At 36.4% G+C, this 23185-nt stretch overlaps 1 protein-coding gene across 4 annotated transcripts in view; it reads left to right on the top strand.

Annotated features, from left to right (window-relative positions):
• Positions 1-23185, top strand: part of trrap (transformation/transcription domain-associated protein) — a 112649-nt gene that overhangs the window by 33755 nt on the left and 55709 nt on the right. For all 4 annotated transcript variants that reach the window (XM_073827660.1, XM_073827659.1, XM_073827661.1 and 1 more), the window contains 13 exons: positions 2709-2837; positions 3265-3531; positions 5337-5543; positions 5948-6106; positions 6199-6333; positions 6466-6576; positions 6666-6812; positions 11124-11337; positions 13743-13868; positions 15146-15292; positions 18994-19196; positions 21144-21265; positions 21672-21885. In XM_073827660.1, coding sequence (XP_073683761.1) covers positions 2709-2837; positions 3265-3531; positions 5337-5543; positions 5948-6106; positions 6199-6333; positions 6466-6576; positions 6666-6812; positions 11124-11337; positions 13743-13868; positions 15146-15292; positions 18994-19196; positions 21144-21265; positions 21672-21885 — 2181 coding nt within the window. The remainder of the gene's footprint in view (positions 1-2708; positions 2838-3264; positions 3532-5336; positions 5544-5947; positions 6107-6198; positions 6334-6465; positions 6577-6665; positions 6813-11123; positions 11338-13742; positions 13869-15145; positions 15293-18993; positions 19197-21143; positions 21266-21671; positions 21886-23185) is intronic.

The following is a 23185-nucleotide window of genomic DNA, read 5'->3' as shown; positions in this document are numbered from 1 at the left end:
TAATAGCCATTGCTCATATGCTGAGGGTTTGCCTTTAATCAGCCCTGGAGAAGATGGGTAACGTAGGTGATAGAGCAGGGCTTGGATGTGTCAGTAGTTAAAGATAGTTCCCGCAAAAATGAAAATTCTGTCATAATTATTTACCCTCATGTCGTTCCAGACTTGTAAGAACTACATTCATCTTCAGAACACACATTTTGCGATTTTTTTCATAAAAACCGAGAGTTTTTTGGTCCTGGATTAGACCGCAACGCAACTGACATGTTTAAGGCCCAGTAAAGGTACTAAGGACATTGATAAAATTGTCCATGTGACAGTTCAACCCTCATTTTCTGAAGCTACAAGAATACTTTTTGTGTGCACAAAAATGACTTTATTGAACAATTTCATTTTTCACTATCACTATCTTTCAAATCACAATCACATAGTTTAAACAAAAATTTTCGTAAAGATTTTTTTTAGGATTTCTCTCCATATAGTGGACTTCTATGGTTCTATACTTCTATACCTCAAATGCTTATCTTGCCAAACTCTTGTGTATTCAGGTTCAGGACAGTTAGGGTAGGTCGAAAAACTCCCATCTCATTTTCTCCTCCAACTTTAAAATCGTCCTACTTTGCTGTTTTACATTTTTTTTGTAAAGGGTATTTGATCATCTTTGCACGTTCACTTTGTAAACACTGGGTTGGTACTTCTGTAGCGATGTAGGACGATTTTGACGTTGGAGGAGAAAATGAGATGGGAGTTGTTGATACAGAGCTAGACAAGATGAGCATTTTCAAAAAAAAAAATCAATTTTTTTTTTTTTTAGAAAATAACCAATACTTTCACTAGATAAGACCCTTCTTCCTCAGTTAGGATCATTTAGAGCCCTTTAAAGATGCATTTAAACTGCGTTTTGGAAGTTCAAACTCAGGGGCATCATAGAAGTCCACTATATGGAGAAAGAAAGAAAGAAAGGGGGTGAGTAAATCTGTAAATTTTTATTCTGGAAGTGAACTTTTCCTTTAATGTAGCATTTTTGACAATGTTCATTTTGATTCTTTTGGTTATCCTTATTGTCTACATCTGTGGGGGGATGTTTTTAGTGGGCAAGCACTACCGGGAGTACATGGACCAACCGGTAAACAGGTCAATCGTAATATTCACGGCTGTGTTTCTTATTCCCACTTCATTTTTATTCATGTGAAAGAATTTCATCAAGTTCGCGTAAGAGATCAAATGCCAGTTTATTAAAATGAACTGGATGTTCTTCTCAAATTGCCACTCTCTACAACGACATTGAGAAACGGCAGCCGTGCGTTGGCAGATAGTCTTCACAGCTTTGATGGCTGAGGCCGTTCTTGCTCTGCTAAATCACCCCTCACAGCCAAACAGACCCCACATCCCAAACATTCCCCAGGAGAGATCAGCAGCTGCGCACTCCTAACAGAATACACGTTTAAGGTGATGTTTTCAGGCAGCTGGAGCCGCGGCGGTTTGGGCTGTGATGGATCATGTAGAAATGGATTTGTTGTGATCCATCACTCATGTGAACGGTAGAGGGGGCTCATTAGGACGAGGGATAATGAAGGAACACCTGCAGCCCAACGGCCCCCATGTTTGAATAAATCCACATGCTGATGCACACTTCAGCTAGCAAACAACACAACCATTGTGTCTGACTAGACAAACTATTGTTTTGTACAAAGCTACTATTATCCCATAGCTTAAATTACCAAGTGGTACATGGCTGACATGCTTATTAATCTCTGTGATTTTTGCAATCCATAGTGTAGTGCAGAAACAAAGCCATTAGTGTTCAAAGATGCTTATTATGAAACACATAAGAGCTGACGTATGGAACGTCAAGGCGAGAGGAATTAGGGTTTTTGTGTGTCTAAAAACATGGTCACAACTCACCAATGACAGTTATATAATGATCAGCAGAGTAATTAATATCGGTTAACTTGCAAATGAACCAAATCTGAGGTGCTGCGTGCTGCCTTACTTTCTCTCTTCTGTCTTCATCACACTTTTTAATGGCTTTATCTGTGCCGGTGCTACCAAAGCAGCCATGGTTATGATCATTTAAGCAAATTGAATCAATTTAGTAAATTACAATGTGCTTAAAAACTATAAAGATTCACTCACCATTAACCTTTTTCATTAAAGTTAACACAAAGCAATAAGTAGAACTGTTGGCATGTGTTTAAATGTACCCTCACATGAAGAATTCAGTGGCTTTATTTGGCTGAGATACAACTATTTGAGGGTGCAAAAAATCTAAATATTGAGCCTTTAAGGTTGTCCAAATGAAGTTCTTAGCACAGCATATTACTAATTAAAGAATAAGTTTTGATATTTATGGTAAAAAAAATTTACAAAATGTCTTCAAGGAACATGATATTCACTTAATATCCTAATGATTTTTGGCATGAAAGAAAAATTTATCATTTTGACGTATACAATGTGTTTTTGACTATTGCTACAATATTTGTGCTACTTAGGACTGGTTTTGTGGTCCAGGGTCACATTTATTTTCATGTATTGAAATCTTGTATCTATGCCATGGTGTTAGTTTGAAGTCCAGGACCTATGGGGACAACAAAATAAAATTTTCTCAAACAATCGTAATACTGCTTATTTGATAAACAGACACCTTCTCGGTTCTTTGCTTTCTTCATTGTAAATATATAAATGTAACTATTATTTTGTCTACTGTTTAGGTGTTGCAGCACATCCTGAACCCAGCGTTCCTGTACAGCTTTGAAAAAGGGGAAGGCGAGCAACTTTTGGGGCCGCCCAATCCAGAGGGTGACAACCCTGAGAGCATCACTAGTGTTTTCATCACCAAGGTAACCCTCCCCATCAGCCTCAGTCCAGCACCATTGGCAGTAATTTCACTCCGTCTTTATCAAGTCACCAGTTCATCTAGAGTGACCTCTGGCTGTTATTTCACTGCCAGAAATGTCAAGGCCAGAATAAAGGTCATAGTGTTTGTTTTTCCAAGCAAACCCAATGAGACACAGAGGTGAAGGTTAATAGCCTTCATTTATTTCACGCTTAAATTGATTGTCTCTCCCCTGCTGGTAATCATAGCAAAGAGCAACCCAAACACTCTGTTTGTTCCCTGGGTTTGTTTTAAACACCTCCAGCAAGAAAGGAAGCTGTTCAATTTTAAACAAATTTTTAGATCTGCTATATGTCACAGCTGTGGCATCACGGCCCCCAAAACAATCTTTTAGTGTTTTTTGACTTCTTTTTTGTATGTTTTCATTGTAGGTTCTTGATCCTGAGAAGCAGGCAGACCTGGCAGACTCATTGAGGATTTACCTGCTTCAGTTCTCAACCCTGCTGGTAGAGCATGCTCCTCATCACATCCATGACAATAACAAGAGCAGGAACAGCAAGCTCAGGCGTCTCATGACCTTCGCTTGGCCTTGCCTGCTTCCCAAAACCTGCGTGGATCCGGCCTGCAAGTACAGCGGCCACCTCTTGCTGGCTCACATTATCGCCAAGTTTGCCATTCACAAAAAGATTGTGTTACAGGTAGGCATGGACCAAAATTTCAGCGGTAAAAAATACTGTAAAAATTACTTTTTGTCTTTTTTTTTAAACAAAAACAGGCAAAAAGTTGTTGTTTTTTAACAGCTGGTAACAGAATCTTTGAGAGAAGAGAAAACAGCAAGCCTGTGAGAATTATCCAGGTTAAATCATTTTCTAATTATGATATAGGATATAAAATATGAAAGAACATTTTGTATAAATTTAGGTACAAATAGATTGTTGATTACAGATATTGCTTGTATTATCTAAAAAAAAAAAAAAAAAAAACACGTCTATTTTTAAAAACATGTCTATTATCCTCGGCAATTATCAATAAAACGGCTATACTGTGAAACATTATTTTGAATATTATCTCAATTTTCAGCAGCCATTACTTCAGAAATCTTTAGTCTTTATATATTTGTCTAATCTAGAAATTAGGCACTACCAGTCAAAATTTTTTGAACAGTAAGATTTGTAATGTTTTTTAAAGAAGTGTCTTCTGCTGACCAAGCCTGCATTTATTTGATTTAAAGTACAGCAAAAAGTGTACAATTTCAGGCTGATTTTTAGCATCACATGATCCTTCAGAAATCATTCTAATATTCTAATTTGCTGATCAGAAATCATTGATTATGTTGAAAACATCTGTCAAGTTTTTTTGATGAATAGAAAGGTCAGATAAACCGCATTTATCTGAAATATAAATCTTTTGTAACATTATTCATGTCTTTATCATAACTTTTGATCAATTTAAAGCATCCATGCTAAAAAAAAGTATTAATATCTATAATATCTTTCCCTAAAGAAAAGAAAATGTGTATATATACTGACTCCAAGCTTTTGAAAAGTATAGTGTATAATGTTACAAAAGCTGTTTATTTCAGATAAATGCTGATCTTTGGATCTGTTTATTCATCAAAAAATCCTGAAAAAAAGTACTCAACTGTTTTAAATATTTATATTAAAAATAATAATAAAATGTTTCTTGAACAGCAAATCAGCATATTAAAATGATTTCTGAAGGTTCATGTGAAACTACTACTAGAGTAAAATAGTTTTGATCACAGAAATACATCACATTTAAAAAAATATATTCGAATAGAAAGCCGTTCTTTTAAATAGTACAAATATTTCACAATATTACTGTTTTTGCTGTATTTTGGATCAAATAAATGAAGGCTTGGTGAGCAAAAGAGAATTCTTTTAAAACTCTTACTGTTCAAAAACTTTTGCCTTGTAGTGTATCTCTATATGTATCAGTTTGATAAATTGAATGCGTCGTTGCTGAACAAAAATATTCATTTCTTAAAAAAACTAACTGACCCCAAACCTTTGAATTGTAGTTTGTCAGTATTACACTGATAAAGTACCTTTTTTATTTTCTCATTATATTTAAACCATTTAAAAATCATTAGAGCCTATATATTAATGTGATTTAAAAATATATATATTAAATTAGAAGATTACATTTTCTGCCAGCTTATCTAGATTTTTTTTTTTTTTTGTGTGTGTGGCTTGGGAATTGGAATTAAAATGTATTCAGCATCCCAAATCTTTGGAGTTAATTTCTTTTTAATTAAGAAAACAACTTGACACATTTATAATAAATATCCTTTTCAGACTTTTGGCAGATAAAATGCATTTTTCAAACCCAAGTACTTCACTCGCTTCAGCATTTCAAAGAACAGAAGAGTACCTGTGAGCTTTTGCTACTCAAAGTTTAGTCCTAGGGGAACTCACTTCAAATAGTCAACTTCTTCCATCTGTAAAATGCTGCTAAACATCAGTGTATCTGTTCTGTGCAGGTTTTCCACAGTCTGCTAAAGGCTCATACTATGGAAGCACGTGCCATTGTTCGTCAAGCCATGGCGATTCTCACACCTGCAGTACCTGCTCGGATGGAGGATGGTCATCAGATGCTAACACACTGGACCCGCAAGATCATTGTGGAGGAGGGCCACACAGTTCCTCAGCTCGTCCATATACTTCATCTCATTGTACAGCACTTCAGAGTATGTTTAGTCACTTAACTCTCACCAGTTATACATCTCCCATACTGCAGTCAATCTTATTATCCAGTATTTACATCAGGCTTGTGCACAATTCAGAATTTCAGAATTCAATTCATGAGTTGGAATTTGAATTGAATTGACTCCGCCCCACAGGAAGTTGAATTTGAATTGGAGTTGGAATGACAGGAAGTGGAATTAAATTCATGGCAATTCAAAGACATTCCACACAGTCATACAACAGAAAGAATGTGTTGAATCTCACATACAATTACATTAATTGAAGTATATGGACATTATTGCATTTTTATACATAAGGCACAATGTTATGTATTAGTTTGTTTAGAAGACCATGTAACATTTGTTTTTTGTAGAGTTTGCTTCAGTGTATGATTCTCTGCTTACAGGTTTATTACCCAGTGAGGCATCACCTGGTTCAGCACATGATCAGTGCTATGCAGCGATTGGGCTTCACCCCTAGTGTAACTATTGAGCAGAGGAAGTTGGCAGTGGATCTAGCTGAGGTGGTCATCAAATGGGAGCTCCAGAGAATTAAAGACCAACAGGTCTGTTGCCAGGAAATAAGTTGTCAGAATCCGTGTTTTGGGTAATTAATTTAATGTAATTTAAATGTATTATACTTTCTCACTTTTCTTAGCCGGAATCGGAAGCTGATCCTGGAAGTGTGGGCGAGGGCACAAGCGGAGCCTCTGCTGCTATGAAGAGAGGAATATCCGTTGACTCTGCACAAGACGTAAAGAGATTTCGCACTGCCGCTGGTGCTGTCGGCACGGTGAGGAAACCTTAAACCGCTCGCCGCAGCCTGAGTGTGACCACTGTAATCAGTCTCTAGCCCTCTGTGCCCTGATGGACTGTGCCATGTTTGAGTACATTGGCTGTATTGTGTTTGTATTTGTATTTGCAGGTCTTTGGCCGCAGTCAGTCGATGCCAGGCACAGAGGCTCTACTTACCAAACCTGTAGAGAAACAGCACACTGACACTGTGGTCAACTTCCTCATTCGCATTGCGTGCCAGGTAGGTATCTCATACCTGCTTAGTGACTCTTACTGAAGTGTCCACTAATACTTACTGTACATAATCTAATTTCTGCTCTGTGTCTGCAGGTAAATGATACCACTAATGTGGCAGGCTCTCCCGGTGAGCTGCTGTCCCGTCGCTGTGTGAACCTCATGAAGACAGCCCTCAGACCAGACATGTGGCCCCGAGCCGAACTTAAACTGCAGTGGTTTGACAAGCTACTTATGACTGTGGTAAGTCTAAAAGCTTGTGGGTTTTGGTTTATTTTCTTTTATTCTTAAATAATAAATGATTTATATAAAATTAAGGCTGAATGTGAGTTGTGGACGTGGCGTTGCATTTTAACTGTCCCTCAAGATAAAGATGAACGTAATTAATATTGCCGTTAGTTAAAATGCAGTAAATCGTTAAACATTTCTTTGTCCTGCATGGACCTGTTGTTATAAAAGCTGCAGTGTTATTATATTTTTTCATTTTTGAGTCAAATATCAAAATTGTCCTATGGTGTGATGGTCTCAAGCATGGTTCAATAAATTACAGCTTTTATAAATTAAAAAGCATAATAATTTAATAAATACCTCCAGCATTATTGTACAAGTGTCTATTTTAGTAAATGGCAATAACTTTTTTCTCAAAGCATAGGAACTTCATACATTTTGTCTCTGAAAACCACATCCTCTGGTGTGACACCATATTCTGATTTTAAATCGGCCAGTTCCAGAAAAAACTTTAATTAGTTGAAGGACCCCATTCATGATCATGTTACTGAAACCCCCTGTGAAGCCCATGACGTGCACGTGGTAATTTTTTGTCTTAGAATTGTTAAAATATTTAACTTTTTTTAACCCCTACAAAAGTGTTACTATTTGTTGTCCTATATTTTATTTAATTAAAAACTGTAAGTTAATCACAGAAAATTATGCAAATGTGTCTTGCTAACTGCTAATGACAGGTTAGCTTGGAATAGCATGGTCATTAATTGATGTCAAAGATGTCACACCAGAGGACAAGGTCTCTTTAAGAACATTTTAAATAATTTCTTAAATACAATAATTACATTAATTAAACTATTTTCTGATGCTTTTGCAGAGAACTTGTACTGCTATAAAGTGTCATTTAAATAAATATAAAATGAAGAAATGAAGAAATAATGAAGAGAAATTAGTAGAAGAAAGAGGGCATGGAAATATAGACCGAAAATAAACAGGGTTTCACCAGAAGGGAGGAGATCCTAGGAGAACGATGCGGAAAGTAAATAGAATCAAAATGATGCTATAAAATGAGTAGCCATATAGTGAAAATTGATATTGTTTGTATCAAAATTAAACATCCTCTCTCCTTTGACATTAAAAATAAAAAACAATCAAAATGAAATGGATATACTTTAATAACCACCTGTCCTTTAGCGTGATGTAATGTCTTATGGTGTGACATGCATTAAAAGAACCACAGATTTGTTTTTATCTGAAAATATCTTTAAAAAATCAGTTGAGTATTGCAATAGGGGAGATATAAATATCACTCATCTTAAAATGGTATCATTTTCAACAGTTCTATTTTTTTCTGAATTTTTGATGTCACACCATTGGACAAATTTATTGTACAGTTCAGTAAAAATGTAAAAAAAAAAAAACAACGAAAGAATTGACAAAGTTAATGACCCTTTATATTTTCTCAGATCAGATGTCACACTATATAAATCTATGCATTTCTTCTTCAAAAATGGTCTTTTACAAAAAATAAATCATTTTTTACTGCCTATTTGTCAACTACCCATATGTTTTCAAAAAGAAAAAGGAGAAATATCCAAATCAATGTCTTAAAAAAAAAAAAAGCAAATGGGATGCATGAAAACACTAAATGGAAACACCCTGGTTATGCCACAACTTGAAGTGTTACATAACTGTCAGTTTTCTGAGAAGGAAGGAGGTCAAACAGTGTTTTTAAGCAGCATTTTTGTGTTCACTATGGTGTTAATCTAATAAAACAAAATAAGAGGGTGGTAAGCTACTTTGTTCACGAGGGCCACCAAATCGTGGTTTTATGTGTGACGCACACCGCGAATCGTATTGTTTGGCCAGTTTTTTTTGCAGTGCATTGGAAACGATTATTGACATGCAAATGTTTGTGTCTCTTCGAACAGACACATTAACAACCCTTAAATTGTACCAAATATTTGTCTTTGAACAGGCATTGAAGATCGCCATATCCTGTTCATCCTATTTCCGTCTTCTTTATTCCCAGTGCCTTTCCAAGCAGTTTTATGCCAGCCAAATCGATATCCTCACTTTTATGAATGATTTTTCTTTCTTTGGAGTCTACCGGTGTGACTAACTCAGCTGTCATCTGAGAGAACATCTCTTAGTGAGCGTCCACCACCTGCACTATTATCACTGCAACCTCCAATCCCTTTCTCACTTCCTCTCTTATTCAACCTGTTATCAAGCAATGGGCATCCTGTCGTATGTACACACCACTCTATCGATTCTTTTCAGAGCCGGACTAGTATGAAGCTCCTTCTGCTCATGTAGGCCTGTGATTGAAATGCTGTGATATGGCTGAGAGGAGTCTGCCTGTACTTTGTACAGGCTTTTAGTTTGCCCTTTGCTCATCTAAAGATTAGATCTATATCTAGTCTTCCTGGCAAGTTTCTGAATATGTTTAGAACAATTAATGCTTTGGGAAAATTGATGTTCTGTACATATGGGAACTCAACACATGCCATCTCTCTTGTGCCCTCTTTTCAAACAGCTGAAAAGCTGACGGTTACCGCCCCGTTACTTTCAGAGTGCGTCAATGGCACTTCCGTGGCATTAGTTTGACGAACAGGTCACTCATCGTCTGTGGCCCCAAAACCCTGTTGAGGGAGTGAGGTGCTCTTTTCAGCTCTCTTATACAAACTAATGACCAGTGCTGCAAATCCGAGGGGCTTTTATCATCTCATTGTGTTGGCTTGTCAGTGATTAAAGGACAGGCTGTAGGGACAAGCTTAGCTTTCTGCAAATCTGTCTGCCAGTGTCTTAGTCCTCAGGGGCCAGACCTTAGTTGTCAATATTCAGAGGCTCCAGAAACCTAATCAGCACTGGTTTTTACTCATTGTGCCAAGCCTGTGCGTTACTTGCCTTAAATGAGAGAATGAAGGGATTTTTGAAAAATGAAGTTACCAGTTTCAATTCATTACAACACTTTGTGTGGCAGCAGAAGTTTTAGTACTTCAGTAAAAATGTCATTATTTTTGATACCACAGCATAAATGTGCCTGTATGCCATCGGACATTCTGCTTCATTTTAAAATGTTGAGTAAAATTATGTAAGCTTTGCTTCAAGTACTTGATCAAGTGAACATTTGGTTAATCAAAAACAATAAATCAACCATACAAATGAAGTAAACAGCGCTTGAGGTACTGTTTGGAGTCAGGATGTTTTTTAATACTTTTTAGTATGAATGCATTAAATTGATCAAAGTGACTGTAAAGATTTATATTTCAGTTAATGTAGTCATTAAGAATGTTCTATTAATCAAAGAATAGGTGGTTTTCAAAAAAAAAAAAAAAAATTAAGCAACAGCTGTTTACAACATTAATAATAGAAATGTTTCTTGAGCACCAAATCAGCATATTAATATGATTTCTAAAGGACCATGTAACATTTGAGACTGGAGTAATGGATGCTGAAAATTCGCTTTGCCATCACACAAATAAATTATACTTTAAATTACATTAGAATAGAAAAGTTATTCTAAATTGTACAAATATTGTCACAATATTATATTTGACTGTTACTATTTTACTGTACTTTTGATCAAATCGTATTCTTGGCAAGCATTAAAGACTTTTCTCAAAAACTCTAATGCATCTTATCGACCTCAAAACTTTTGAACAGAACTACACTATTAAAAATAAAAGTTGCAAAAGTTTTTTTTTTTTTTTTTTTTTTTTGCAGCAATGCCATAGAAGAAACATTTTTGGTTCCCAAAAGAACCTTTCAGTGAACAGTTCTTTTAAAGAACATTTAAAAATCTAAAGAACCTTTTTCAACTGTAAAGAACCTAAAAAGGTATCTTTTCCATGTTAATATGCGATTTTGTCCTAACTAGCCACGACGGCGACACGCAAAATTTCTATTTTAGAAACGATTTCTATTTCTGCGACTTCACGGCTGGAACAGCAAATGTCAACCTTACCATCGAAAAATTTGTATACTATACTATTACTATACTACCAAATAAAATTGTGTGCATTTTAATTCACAGAAATCCTACAAAGTATGTAGTCAAAAACTCCTTTTTTGTCACATCCATAACGCTTGATTATTTCCCTTTTTTAAAATAGAAAACTCATGCATAGACTGATATTTTTCTGATGATCAGTCTCCCATCAAACAAGGCTTTATTAAAATATAAACAAATGGTTTGGGATATTAGTAACGCATAAATTGCTTGTCGCTGGAATCTTGTCGCATCACGTGTAGTTAGGACATGGTGTAATTGTGTACTGTCAGTTCTTCTGTACTTCATCAATCCGCGTTTCCTCTTCTGTTTTTCAGGAGCAGCCAAACCAGGCGAACTTCTCCAACATCTGCACAGGGCTGGAGATCCTCAGCTTCCTTCTGTCAGTGCTGCAGCCTCCAGCCATCCTCGCTCACTTCAAGCCTTTGCAGCGTGGCATAGCAGCTTGCATGACCTGTGGCAACACCAAAGTGTTGAGGGCAGTCCACACTCTCCTGTCCAGACTCATGAGCACCTTCCCCACAGAACCTAGTGAGTAGATCAAGCTTGATGATATCTTCTTCTAGAAACCTAATTTGGGCAAAGCTGTGAATATGTGCGGTGAAGAATAATTGCATCATTTTATTTGCCTGAGTGCAAGATGCAATCTAATGGCCAGTATTATGGTCAGAAGCCATTAACAAACACATAAATTGGTTGAATCTCCATAAAGGTTGCGAAATAATAACTTTAGACATTCTAATGATTATCGACAACGGTATATGTTAAAGCCCCATTTCTGTAATTGGTTTCCTCTTTATAATATTGTCTAGGTTGTGCTTGTTTTTCCAATTAAACTGTGGTGGTTATGCGCATTGAAACATTTTCTTTAGAGGTCGACCGATATTGGTTTTTACCGATACCGATAGCTAGGTTGGACCACACTGACCGATACCGATTAATTAACCGATAGTTTTTGAAAATGGATACAGCATTTAAAATAGTGATCTACTATTTTTTTTAAATACTAAACCATACTTTGTACATGAAAAAAATATTATTTATTATATATTGATCATTAAAGTTATTTCATAGTTCATTAATGTTAACAAAATATCAGTAAATGTTGAAATTAACACACTCTAACAAGGAACAACACTTCTATTCTACAGCTTTCATTAATCTTAGTTGATGTTACAAATGGGCTCATTGTCATCTTTACATTTTAACAATATGTAAAATTGCAGGTTCTATGCTTTTTGTTTATATTTGACATCTTAAAATTAAGATTCAATTTAATTACGATTTTCAATATCAACTAAATATAACCATTTGTGCAAAATTTACTTTTTTTTATTATATAAGCAGGCTACTTTTTTTTTAAACATTTACTTATTTAAAATAAGCGTTCTTTAAGTGTCGGCAAGTTTACAAAGTAGTTTTTTTTTCTTTTTTCGTTTGATTATTACTGATGAGATCACAGACAGTCGCTGCTTTAACCGGCTGCATTCAAACGAATGCACAGATTTATTTCGATGTATCAGATGTTTTGTCCTGCTCTAAGAACATAACTGACTGTGTGTACATCGAAAGTATTCGAAAATCCATGTGCATTTAACCTCATCTGCAAACAAGCTTTTTAAGACGAACAAACACAAAGAGAAAGTGAAAGTCCGTCAGTGCGCGAGTTTAGTGCATCTTATAATACTGCATTACAAACGGCAGAAATTAAGGCATATCTAAAGTAAAACACTGTGATTGAAAGCTCACACTGTCAAACAATGCACACGTAGCTCAAAGTGCAAATTCTGTGCAACGAAGCCTGCCGCGTTTCTGGCGCGCACACGTGTCATGTGCGGGAAAAACACAAGCTCAACCGGACAAAAGTGCAGCGCTGCATTGCGCGGACAACTCGCAGGTATCTCTCTCTCTCTCTCTCTCTCTCTCTCTCTCACACACACACACACACACACACACACACACACACACACACACACACAAGACGCGTCGCGTGTAGTTCAAGCAGAAATCTAAAACAGTTTATTTAATCACCAATCGGGCAAATGTTTACCTCCAGAAAGATAAAAAACCAGCAAAGGTTAGTCTAGACAGATTGAACGGAAAGAGAAAGTGCGATCTATATCGTTAATTGCAGCCATTTCAGAAACAATCTCTTTTCTGTTTTACATTTCTGTTTAAATATTATTTGTTTGTGTTTTGTTTCAGTTTAATATATTAATTACCAAAGAAGTTTGTGTTATTTGTAAATGTCGGACGTGTATGAATTGGACGAAATACGCCGGGAGAATTGGAGAGGTTAAGACACAATTTTTGATCACTTCGTTCGTTTTTATTTGTGGAAAATCCCTCCTTAAACGAATTTCGTTTTATATAATTTTTATCTTAATTTTTAATATATATTTTTGTTGATCAGTTATTAAAATCAAATAAGAACAGGAAAATTGGCATTGTGAAATAAAGTGCGTAACAAGATGCAAGCCTATGCTTTAAGGGCCTGAAGAAAAGGCTAAAACATGAATTATAGTTCTTTATGAAGCATAAAGACATTATTAACAATGATTTTGGACAGATGATGTTATATGATGTTACCTAAAACTATAGCACGCTGTGACTCGGCAGGATTCTGTCGGCTGAATGAACACGGTTTGCTTTCTCACATCAGGTCTTTAAATCTACAACTTTGCTGGCTAAAAATATGACTATAAATCAATACAAATATATGATAACAATCCTAACATTGGTCTGGGGCTTAACCTCTACTCTAAGACAGCAGAGCATGAGCGCTTCAGCAAGGGAACGCAACCAGGAAAAACTATCGGCAGGGGTTTTTGCCGATGACCGATAGTTCGGCCAATCAACTATCGGTGCCGATTAATCGGCAAAACCGATAGATCGGTCGACCTCTAATTTTCTTCTAACATTTTGTTTTTCTTTAGGCTCATCCTCAGTGGCTTCCAAGTATGAGGAGCTGGAGTGTTTGTACGCTGCCGTAGGGAAAGTCATTTATGAAGGCCTCACGAACTATGAGAAAGCCAGCAGCGCTAACCCAACTCAATTGTTCGGTAAGAAAATTTAATGGCTCTACTACATGACCAAAGGGAGTTATTCTGAAAAATTTTCCCCAACACAATATAGACAAAAAATGTTGTTTACTTAAACATTGTAAATCATATATCTATATACACTACCAGTCAAAAGTTTTTATTTTTTTTGTTTTTTAAAGAAGTTCCTTCTGCTCTCACCAAGCCTTCATTTATTTGATCCAAAAGTACAGCAAAACAGTAAAATTAAATATTTTTACTATTTAAAATTTGAAATAAATGCTGATTTGCTGTTCAAAAAACATTTTTTTATTTACTGTTTTTATTATTATTATTGTCAATATTTTAAAAATTAGAGTACTTTTTTAGGTTTTTTTGATGAATAGAAAGATCCAGGCTTTTGTAACATAATACACTACACCATTTTAAAAGCTTGGCTTTAGTATCCCTTTTTTTGTTGAAAGAAATTATAGAAATGAATACTTTTATTTAACATGGATGCTTAAAAATGATCAAAAGTGATGATAAACACTACTTAGCTTTTCAACATAATACTAAAAAATATTTTTGAGCAGCTAAAAATAATAGGACCATGTGACTGGTGTAATGATGATGAAAAAAAAAAAAAATTAGCTTTGAAATTACAGGAATAAATTGCATTTTACAATATATTCAAATATATTGATCAAATAAATGCATTGTTTAAAGAGGTATCTTTCTGTAAAATATATATATTTTTTTTAAAATCTTACCAACTCCAAACTTTTGAGTGGTAGTGTACTTTTGTGTGGATCCATTTCAGATAAGATATTTTTATAATGGGACACTTTGTTGTTTCACAACTTATAGCACGTCTTTAATTATATCTCATAATAGAAAACAAAAAGTGATGAAACTCTATTGGATAACATTCTAAAGTTACCAGTGTTTTATTTCAGCCCAAAATGGCACCATTGGTCAATAAATGCCTCCTGATTCCGCTCTGGCAGTGCTCTAGAGTTACATTTACCACTGATGTACTGTATGTGTCTCCGACGAGGGTGACTTTTTACATTTATCTTTCCTCCCCAGAGCTGTGATCTAAGAAATGCATTACTCATGCTTTTTTTTCCCTTTGTCTCCATCCTTACCCGGTAACTCGGTTAGATTTCTCCAGAAACGTCCTTGTAATACAACTACAGGGACAAAGGAGCTGTACCCAAAGTCATTAGCAGGCGCATGTCGCTTGCTGTCCCTGACAGTGTCGTGAGGGCAGCGGGGCGTCATGTTACCAGTTTCTCTTTTCTCTCTGCTTCCAGGAACGCTGATGATCCTGAAGTCGGCCTGCAGCAACAACTCTAGCTACATCGACCGCCTCATTTCCGTCTTTATGCGCTCCCTGCAGAAGATGGTGAGAGAGCACCTGAGCCCGCAACCCAACCCCGGAGCCGCTGAAACTAGCACAGGTGACTATTCTTTAGACTCTTGGGTGAAGGACATTTTCCTCCTAAAGATACATTAAAAATTTATTTCACCTTGAAGCTGCAGTCCATAACTTTTGGCACTCCAGCGGTTTCTAAACAGAACTAAATGCATCTTGCAGAAGAACATTGTAGCCAGAGCTACTTCTCTCCATGTCTGTGACGAATCACACAGGTACTAGGCTACTCCACGGAGATTTCTACCAGAACCAGTCTGAAATTGGCTAAAAAAACACAACTGATTTTAAGTGTACCGTAGTGATTCTGCTCATGTGTCTTTGGCAGCCAATAAAACTGCTTGTGTGAAAGTTATGAAATTTTGCACACAGATAGAGGTTGGTCTAAACAGTAAAGAGAACAAATTTGGACTCTCTACCTGTAGGATTCTGTTGTACCCTCTGACAAAATTTTCAGTGATGAAAAGGTTACCTTCTGTATAAAATGTTAAAATTTTTTATCAAAACTTACATTTCGGTCAGCACTGATAGCCTTGTGGGCACCGTGACGACATACAGTGCCGTTGCGTTTCGGGTGTCCCGTGTTCGAATCCCGACCTGAGGACCTTTCCCGATCCCGCCCTCTATCTCTCTCCCAGTTTGCTTCCTGTCTATTCTGATCTGTCCTATTAAAATAAAGGCAAAAATGCCAAAAATCAATCTTAAAAAAAAAAAAAAAAAAACCGTATATTTCGAACCTTTGTTTAGATTATTTTTAAGAAAATTGTGTTGGATCATCTTCAGACCATGCCAACTAAGACTCCGTCCACACGAAGCCGGTGCGTTCCCTATCCGATCATTTTTTTCCCCTCGTTCTAAAAAAAAATTCCGTAAACACGAAACCACTGAAAACGGTGTAGTATATATGCCAGACCAGTGTGGGGTGCTGTAATTCTGCCATAGAGATACGCTATACACGGAGAAGAAGACTTTGAGCATGCGCATAACATTGCGCGCTGTATACGAACTAAGAAGACGACGAAGATGCGAACATTATCGCTTGTTGCTCATAACAGTTGCATAGAAGCAATAGATTTTGCTGTAATAAAGCTAGTAGGCTTAGTAGCAACACGAACACAATCATGTAGTCCGCCATTATTGTTGTTGCTGTTACGTGTGACGCAGCCGACACGTGATGTGATGACATCATCGTTTCACAAAATATACGTATTGGCTGTACACACGAAACCGCGAGGGTGTCGTTTTCAGATTTATCCACTTTGGGACCCGGTTTCAAAAAATAGCGGATTCAGTCTCCTAAAACGCCGGATCCGTGTGGATGAAACGCCAATACGATAAAAAATGTATACGTATACAGCGAAACGCGTCTCCGTGTGGACAGGCCCTAAAAGTTTGGGAATTCAAGTAGAATAATAACATTCCAATAAATCTGATGATCACCCCAAAATATATGTGAGGCTATATCTTCAAAACACATAAGCGCATAAGAATTTATTGTCTGTTTTTGCTTATACATTCTGAAAAGTTTGGCTATAATCAGCCGAACATCCTGTCTGCCATTTTGATTTTCTTTAACCTTCTTTTCGAACTCCTCCTAGACTGGTTTTAAAAAACTGATTTTCCTCAGACCATGCCAGTAAAAAGTGATGGATTTCTTGTTGGTAGACAAATCAGCTATTGATCAAAAGTAATAAGCAATTTTGTTGTATTTCAAGTGAAAACCATGATTTTTTTTTCATGGGTTTTCAAACATTTTGCTTAAAATTGTCTCCAAAGGTCTTTAGTCATTGTTGAAGTTGGTCTGATGTTCATTGTCTTGCTTTAAGCTTGCTCATTTTGCTGCTCAATTTCTGCTTGCAGCTAAATTTATTAAAAATAAATTTGTATTAATATTTTGAATTAAAATTATAATTAATATTTATATTTTAAATAGTAATGATACAACCAGCATGCAGAAAAAAAAAAACAGGAAATTGTATCACGGTATCAGAGATGAGATGACCCCTGCAAACCCTGTGTCAAGGTCAAGAAGTCTCCTAAAATATTGACTTTAAGATATTTTGACTTTATGATTTATCAGTCAAGTTTGTAGTCAGATATAATAGTCAGATTTGTAGTCATTAGTCAGATTTGAAAATGAAATGTAGTGTGACTTACCAAATACTTAGTATTATATATGAGTTAATAATTCTTGATATTTGTGAAAATATATATTTCAAAATTATACTGCATATTCAAGTTACAGAAAATAATTTATTACTTGGTTGCGCCACATTTAAAAAAAAAAAAAAAAAGTTTTCTTTAAAATGGTATAAAAGTTTTTCATAACCATACAAAACCAACATGAATACAAAATACACATTTCTAGAAACTTGTTATGCGTTTTAAACTCAATTTTTAAAAGATTTTACTTTTATTGTGTACACTCTGAACCACTGAGTAAATTTAAACAGAACAGGAAGCACACAGGTCAGCTCAGTTCTTATGTTGATGGCACTCGGTGGATCGCTAAATCATCTGAATCGATCCTAATTGGCTGCTGTCTTGAAGTTAATGCAATATGGTATGCTATACTCAATTCAAACAATCTTCAAACATTTGCCTCTTTCTGTCATTAACCCATCTGCGCTTGGTTAGGATCACTTCCTCCCTTTTAGGAGGCCGTTTTCAAGCCTTTAAAGATTTCAAGCTTGTCTTTATTTTGGATAGTATATGGAAGCCAGCTGAGGTAGGTTAAGATCTATTGCTTTTTCCTGACAGAACGGGTCCTCTTCCTCTTGGCCCAGAACTGACAGTCTGTCTTAAATTTAGGCTCTTGACAGTATGATGGAAAAATATACACTCTTACTGGGACAGCTTTAATCCTGTTGTCTGCAGTCATCTGGAGGAGTTTAAAAAGTGGGCAGAAAGACAAAAAGACACGTTGTCACCTTGGAGCAGAGTGTGAGAGAGTGAGTCGTTAGACTTCAGCATGTGCTGTCCATATTTGACCACTGGGTGCTGCAGGAGGGCCAATCAAATGTTCGGAGACCGGTCCACAAATCCATCCATACTGAGAAACATCTTCTGTGATTGAAGTCAAAAATCTCCCACTGTGTCCACCGGAATATAAAATCCAGACAATCCCATCTGCTCAGTGCCTTCTAGATGCTATTATGGTTTTTAAATGGTACATGGAGATGGGACTCAACAGACACACGCACAGATTCGCACGCTTTCGGCCCTGCCTGTCCTGTGCTGTCTGTAGGCCTCACGCTGCAATGTCACCCTGACAGCGTCGCCCAAGACCCCCTCACAGCGTGAGTCAGCGGCGGACTGGAAATCAGCCTCTAACATATTCTCCCCCAAGGGTTTGACTCATCAGAACAATCACATTTTACCTTGAGCAAATCAAGCAGAAAATACATTCAGAGGCCAGGCTAAACTCATAACCCGTCTCCTTTCTGCTGCGGCTCTCCATGCTAAAACTCAATCACGTTTCCCCCGCTTTCAGCAGGCAGAATTTTGTATTTTATGGTTCATATCCTCAGCTGTCTTTTACCATTTTGATGTATGTTCGATGGTTGCCTTTGAGATTTATGTAACATTTTGCTGTGTATGTGAACCGGTGTGTAGTATTTCCTCTTTGTTAGGTTTGGAAAATCACAGAAGGCCTTGTGAGCCTCAACGAAAGGGAAAATAGGATTGCTGTCATGTAATCGTCCTCTCGTTCTTCTATGTCGATTATAGTGACGAGCGAGTTGGTCATGCTTAGCTTGGATCTGGTAAAGGAGAGGCTCTCAGTCATGAACATGGAAATGAGGAAGAACTTCATCCAGGTCATCCTCACATCCCTCATTGAGAAATCTCCCGACCCAAAGATACTTCGAGCTGTGGTGAAGATTGTGGAGGAATGGGTCAAGAACTCTGGTAACCCCATGGCCACCAACCAGGTAAAGTCTCTCAAGCTGCTATCTCAAAATAATAATTCTGTGAACACTGGTGTCACATTATGAGGAATTTTCTTTGGTTGTAGTTTAGATTTCATTGTACTATGAAAGCATATACATGCAAAAGTTTCCTGATAATTTACTCAACCACATGTCATCCAAGATGTTCATGTCTTTCTTTCTTCAGTTTAAAGGAAATGAAGTTTTGTGAGGAAAACATTTCAGGATTATTCTCCATATAGTGGACGTCAATTGGTGTTTAGCGGGTTGAAGGTCCAAATTGAAGGTCTTGCATTTGCTCTGAATTGTGCATCTGTGATTTCACACATTACCTAATTATGTTGGAAAGGCTCCGCCTACGTCATGCATGACCTTTCTAACTTGGCTATGTAATGTAAAAGTTTTTTTTTTTAAGAAAATGACAGATTGTTTTACTAGATAAGACACTGCTGGGATCATGTAGAGCCTTTTGAAGCTGCATTGAAACTGCAATTTGGACCTTTAACCTGTGATCCCCATTGAAGTCCACTATATAGAGTCAAATCCTGGACTGTTTTCTTCAAAAACCTTCATTTCATTTCCACTGAAGAAAGACAGATATGAACATCTTGGATGACATGTGGGTTGAGTCAATTATCAGGAAATTTTTATTAATTCTGTAAGTGAATTCCTGGCAGCACATTCATACATTTATTTTTAACAAGATCTCCAATCATTTTAGCCTGATCTTCATCATTTATGTGGTACATTTTGCCATTGATTATTTTGTCATCCTGTCACAATGTAATGCAGACTTTGCCAAGAGACTATTGAATGATGGGTCAGTTAAAAATGACAGTTGACAGCAAGGTCAGGGAGAGAGAGGAAAGTGGTCATTATAACTGGACCTCAGGGAACAGCGTTCAATAATAAAAAATGTATGACGAGATATCTTAAAAGGAGAATTTATTCATTTTTCTTTTCATTTATTCTTTTTTTTTACATTTTAAAAATTGGTTGTCAATTCTAACAGAATGTAGTCCAAGACTGAAATAAAATTTAAAACTGAAACTGGAATACACAGAGTACATGCAGAGCTAGACAAGACGATCATTTGAGATTAAAAAGTATATAAATTGTCAGGGTTTTTTGTAGAAATTGACAGATTGTTTCACTAGATAAGACCCTTCTTCCTCGTCTGGGGTCGCTTAGAGCCTTTTGAAGCTGTATTTAAACTGCATTTTGGAAGTTCAAACTCATGGACACCATTGAAGTCTGCAGTATGAAGAGAAATCCTAAAATGTTTTCCTCAAAAAACACAATTTCTTAACGACTAATGAAAGAAAGACATGAACATCTTCAATGACAAAGGGTTGTTTTGTTCTGGGAGTGAACTTCTCCTTTAAAGTTTAAGTGTGTTAATGGTGCACCACTAAACAGAGTTGTCAAATAATGACATATTTTTTGGTTATTGTGCCGATCAATTCGCGTTGAGATTTAGAAACGAGTAGTACTATGATTTGACACCACCGTAGAGCTAAGAGTTCTTAGGGAAATCAGCTATAAATGGCTTAACTTGGTTTATATTTCATGCAGTCTTGTTTGAACATGATGTAATTGTATGGCTCCCGTTTCTGTACACTTGCTAAACCGCACAATAGTAAACCAACCTTTTGTCGACTCTGAATACACCAGTGTTAAACATTTGAGCACAAAGCCCATCTTGCTGTAAATGAGGCATTGTGTATTCAGTGCGCTGTGGCCCGGACAGCTGAACCCAGGTGTCTGTTCTGTTAGCCCAAGGCGAGAGAGCAGACAGGGAGAAAAAGGAGCCAAGCAAAGGTGCTGCGCAGCTCTCCTGATAGATGAAAGATAAATGGACTGTATCAATCTGTTACCCCCTTCTTCTCTTCAATCCTCTTCCTTACTGCCATCTTACTCCTTCTCTTTGTCTTCGTTTCTCATTCCTAGGTGCCTAATCCAAGAGAGAAGTCCATTCTGCTGGTAAAAATGATGACCTACATTGAGAAGCGCTTTCCTGATGACCTTGAATTGAATGGCCAGTTCCTGGACCTCGTTAATTACGTCTACAGGTAATTACGCCGATTAATCACGGGGTCCTCTGTCCGCGCTGGCCTTCCATCTATTGCCATTAGCAACAAGACTGTAGCTGGTGGGTGGTAGGCCTCATTTTGATTGCTAAAGTTGGGGCTGGGGGTGTTTGGCGGCTGAGGGGCAAGAGGCATTATGGGTTACTGTTACCCTGGGCATAAAAGCATTTCTCCAGCATCAGGAGCAATTCATCCTGGTGAGAACCCATAGGCTTAGAAACAGCTCTAGTCGTATTTGTGCAGAAACACATGCAGTCCTTAATAGCTGTGGTTTACTAAAGACCCACCGTGTTGTTTATTGTCACGCTGCATTTCACGCTGTCTCCGAAGGTAAACACAACAGTCTTGCAGCGTTTGTCTAAAGCACTCCGGTATTTGTTTTTTTCAGAGATGAGAACCTCTCAGGAAGTGATATTACATCCAAGCTGGAGCCAGCATTCTTGTCAGGGCTGCGCTGCTCCCAGCCACTGATCAGAGCAAAGTTTTTCGAGGTGTTTGATGCATCAATGAAGCGACGCGTCTATGAGAGGCTACTGTATATTTGCTGCTCGCAGAACTGGGAGGCCATGGGCAGCCACTTCTGGATTAAACAGTGCATTGAGGTACAGACGCATATTTTTTTTTATTGAAAATGGAAGGAAAAACATAAAATGTGAATGTTTTTTTTTTTTCCTTGCAGTACAATTCAGTAAATTCATGGTTAGGGATGAACCAATAGAGATGTTTTTGGAGAAACCTGGCGATTGTTTTTGACTAGTTGATGCAATATATGTTAATAGACTTGAAATATATATCTAATAAATACTATAAATTAATTAAATAAATAAAAGCTAAAATCTAAATAAATAATTTGATATATTATGTATTATACATTTTGTTTAAGATTTATTTTATCATTTATATTATATAATTATTAGTGCTGTCAAATCGATTAATTAATTTTTTTTTTAATTTTTAAAGAAATATCTTCTACTCACCAAGCCTGCATTTATTTGATCCAAAATACAGCAAAAGCAGTAATATTTTTACTATTTAAAATAACTGATTTCTATTAGAATATTTTAAAATGTAATTTATTCTAGTGGTCAAAGTTACATTTTCAGATCAAATGTCACATGATTCTTCAGAAATCATTATAATATGCTGATTTTCTGTTGAGTACATTTTTTTTCAGGATTCTTTGATGAATCGAAAGATCCAAATCTTTTGTAACGTTACACTATACCACTCAAAAGTAGAGTCAGTATAATTTTTTTGGGGAAAAATGATAGAAGTTAATACTTTTATTTAGCAAGGATGCTTTAAATTGATATAAAGTGATGATAAAGACTTTCTTTTTAAAAAATGTTTTTTTTTTTTTTTTTTTACAGCAAAGCAGAATATTAGAAGGATTTCTGAAAGATCATGTGACTGGAGTAATGATGCTAAAAATTCAGCTTTGAAATCACAGGAATAAATAGCATTTTAAAATATAAATGTAATTTATATTGTGCTGTGTGTGCGAATCAGCCAGTGTCAAGCTTTTAGATATATATGCGGTTAAAATAACAGCTGTTAAACAATGCTGGCTCATGTAGGTGTCATTTGTGTGTAAATGTTAGTTACTTTCTTCCAAGTGATGTGATCTTCACTGAAGAGCAGCTGTTTCGCTTATGTTTTCGGAATCGTGGCAGTTCAGAGACTGATTCTGTCGTCTCTGCTTCACAGCTTTGACATCACAGGAATAAATTACATTTTAAAATTTATTCAAAAAGAATACAGTTATTTTAAATAGTAAAAACTAGGGATGCACCAAATGTTCGGCAACCGAGAAATTATTTAAGAATAAGTGAAAAGGCTGAATAAATTATACCAAACAATGACTCAACGTGATCAAAAAGAGTCAAGAAGCATTTAAAACTC

This window comes from Garra rufa, chromosome 22 (genome assembly GCF_049309525.1).
Source record: "Garra rufa chromosome 22, GarRuf1.0, whole genome shotgun sequence".
Taxonomy (NCBI): domain Eukaryota; kingdom Metazoa; phylum Chordata; class Actinopteri; order Cypriniformes; family Cyprinidae; genus Garra; species Garra rufa.
Note: the sequence above shows the minus strand (reverse complement) of the source record. Positions and strands in the feature narration are given on the sequence as shown.